This window comes from Sebastes fasciatus, chromosome 14, assembly GCF_043250625.1.
Source record: "Sebastes fasciatus isolate fSebFas1 chromosome 14, fSebFas1.pri, whole genome shotgun sequence".
NCBI classification, from domain to species: domain Eukaryota; kingdom Metazoa; phylum Chordata; class Actinopteri; order Perciformes; family Sebastidae; genus Sebastes; species Sebastes fasciatus.
Window position 1 is genome coordinate 33,674,604 of NC_133808.1, and position 2,500 is coordinate 33,677,103.

Sequence of the window (2,500 nt, forward strand, 5' to 3'; positions counted from 1 at the left end):
GTGTGTGTATAGTGTGTATACAGTGTGTGTACAGTGTGTGTATAGTGTGTATATAGTGTGTGTACAGTGTGTGTATAGTGTGTATATAGTGTATACAGTGTGTGTATATGTATGTTAACGTGTGTTGTCTGTGTGTGCCAGCAGGGGGCATCACTGAGGAGCAGTACCACAGTCATCAACAGCAGCTGATCCAGATGCAGAAGCAACAGCTGGAACAGCTGGAACTACAGAACAACACTGTTTTATATAGACACACAGCACTGCACCAAACACAGGTAACATATATATATATATAACATCACTGTTTTATATAGACACACGGCACTGCACCAAACACAGGTAACATATATATATATATAACAACACTGTTTTATATAGACACACGGCACTGCACCAAACACAGGTAACATATGTATATATATAACATCACTGTTTTACATGTATATATATATATGTATATAAAAGTTCTTTATTAGATTAGTTTTGATGCAACATTAGTTGTTAGTCTGATCTTTGATTAGTTGATGTCTCTGCTGGCTGCTTTTCTGAGTAACAACCTGTCCTGGTCTCCCCTGGTCTCTCATTGTCTCTCCTGGTCTCCCCTGGTCTCTCCTGGTCTCTCCTGGTCTCTCCTGGTCTCTCCTGGTCTCCCCTGGTCTGTCTGTAGTCCACCAGGTCCGGTGAGTCCAGTTCGAAGACTCTGGACTCGGCCAGAGCTCAGTTTGCAGCCTCGGCTGTGATCAGCGCTCCTCGTCCTCCTCCTGGTCTCATCAACGGAGAGACCAGACCCTACAAGACCAGCGTCAACGGAGTCCTCCCCCCTTCAGGTTAGTCCTCCTCTCTTCAGGTTAGTCCTCCCCCCTTCAGGTTAGTCCTCCTCTCTTCAGGTTAGTCCTCCTCTCTTCAGGTTAGTCCTCCCCCCTTCAGGTTAGTCCTCCTCTCTTCAGGTTAGTCCTCCTCTCTTCAGGTTAGTCCTCCTCTCTTCAGGTTAGTCCTCCTCTCTTCAGGTTAGTCCTCCTCTCTTCAGGTTAGTCCTCCTCTCTTCAGGTTAGTCCTCCCCCCTTCAGGTTAGTCCTCCTCCCTTCAGGTTAGTCCTCCTCTCTTCAGGTTAGTCCTCCTCTCTTCAGGTTAGTCCTCCTCTCTTCAGGTTAGTCCTCCTCTCTTCAGGTTAGTCCTCCCCCCTTCAGGTTAGTCCTCCTCCCTTCAGGTTAGTCCTCCTCTCTTCAGGTTAGTCCTCCTCTCTTCAGGTTAGTCCTCCTCTCTTCAGGTTAGTCCTCCTCTCTTCAGGTTAGTCCTCCTCTCTTCAGGTTAGTCCTCCTCTCTTCAGGTTAGTCCTCCCCCCTTCAGGTTAGTCCTCCCCCCTTCAGGTTAGTCCTCCTCTCTTCAGGTTAGTCCTCCCCCCTTCAGGTTAGTCCTCCTCTCTCTGAGCCTCCCGGGGTTAACTGATGCTGCTGAGGACAACGTCATTAATATATATATTATATTTATATTAATATAATATATCTGTTACAGTTTTTCTCGATTGTTTACACACATTTTCTGAAAGCATGCCTCATACTCTCAGAACTCTACACACAAATCAAAGCACACACACAATGGGCAGAACCCCTCAATTCTCCTGCAAAATTAAACTTTACATTCAAAACAATGTTATTTCTTCTCAAAATGGTATTTTGTTTTCAAATGACACACAAACCATCATATGAATAGACATTTATAAGAACCAGTTGAACACTGATGTGCTCAATGTAAAACACTATGATGAATGGAAAACACTTCTTCTCCATTCATCATGATGACTCAGGCCTTTTTATTGTTCAGTGTTACACTTACTACAGACAGTACATACATTACTACAGACAGTACATACATTACTACAGACAGTACATACATTACTACAGACAGCACATACATTACTACAGACAGTACATACATTACTACAGACAGCACATACATTACTACAGACAGTACATACATTACTACAGACAGCACATACATTACTACAGACAGCACATACATTACTACAGACAGTACATACATTACTACAGACAGCACATACATTACTACAGACAGTACATACATTACTACAGACAGTACATACATTACTACAGACAGTACATACATTACTACAGACAGTACATACATTACTACAGACAGCACATACATTACTACAGACAGTACATACATTACTACAGACAGCACATACATTACTACAGACAGCACATACATTACTACAGACAGCACGCACATACATTACTACAGACAGCACATACATTACTACAGACAGCACATACATTACTACAGACAGCACATACATTACTACAGACAGTACATACATTACTACAGACAGCACATACATTACTACAGACAGTACATACATTACTACAGACAGTACATACATTACTACAGACAGTACATACATTACTACAGACAGCACATACATTACTACAGACAGTACATACATTACTACAGACAGCACATACATTACTACAGACAGTAC

General features: G+C 42.4%; 1 protein-coding gene across 2 annotated transcripts in view; it reads left to right on the forward strand.

The window, feature by feature from the left end:
- The window catches only part of epc2 (enhancer of polycomb homolog 2 (Drosophila)), a 35,175-nt gene that overhangs the window by 25,644 nt on the left and 7,031 nt on the right, over nt 1-2,500 (forward strand). The window contains exons 12-13 of one of the 2 annotated variants that reach the window (XM_074658024.1): nt 142-275; nt 668-827. In XM_074658024.1, coding sequence (XP_074514125.1) covers nt 142-275; nt 668-827 — 294 coding nt within the window. The remainder of the gene's footprint in view (nt 1-141; nt 276-667; nt 828-2,500) is intronic. The other variant, XM_074658025.1, reaches the window with a different exon arrangement.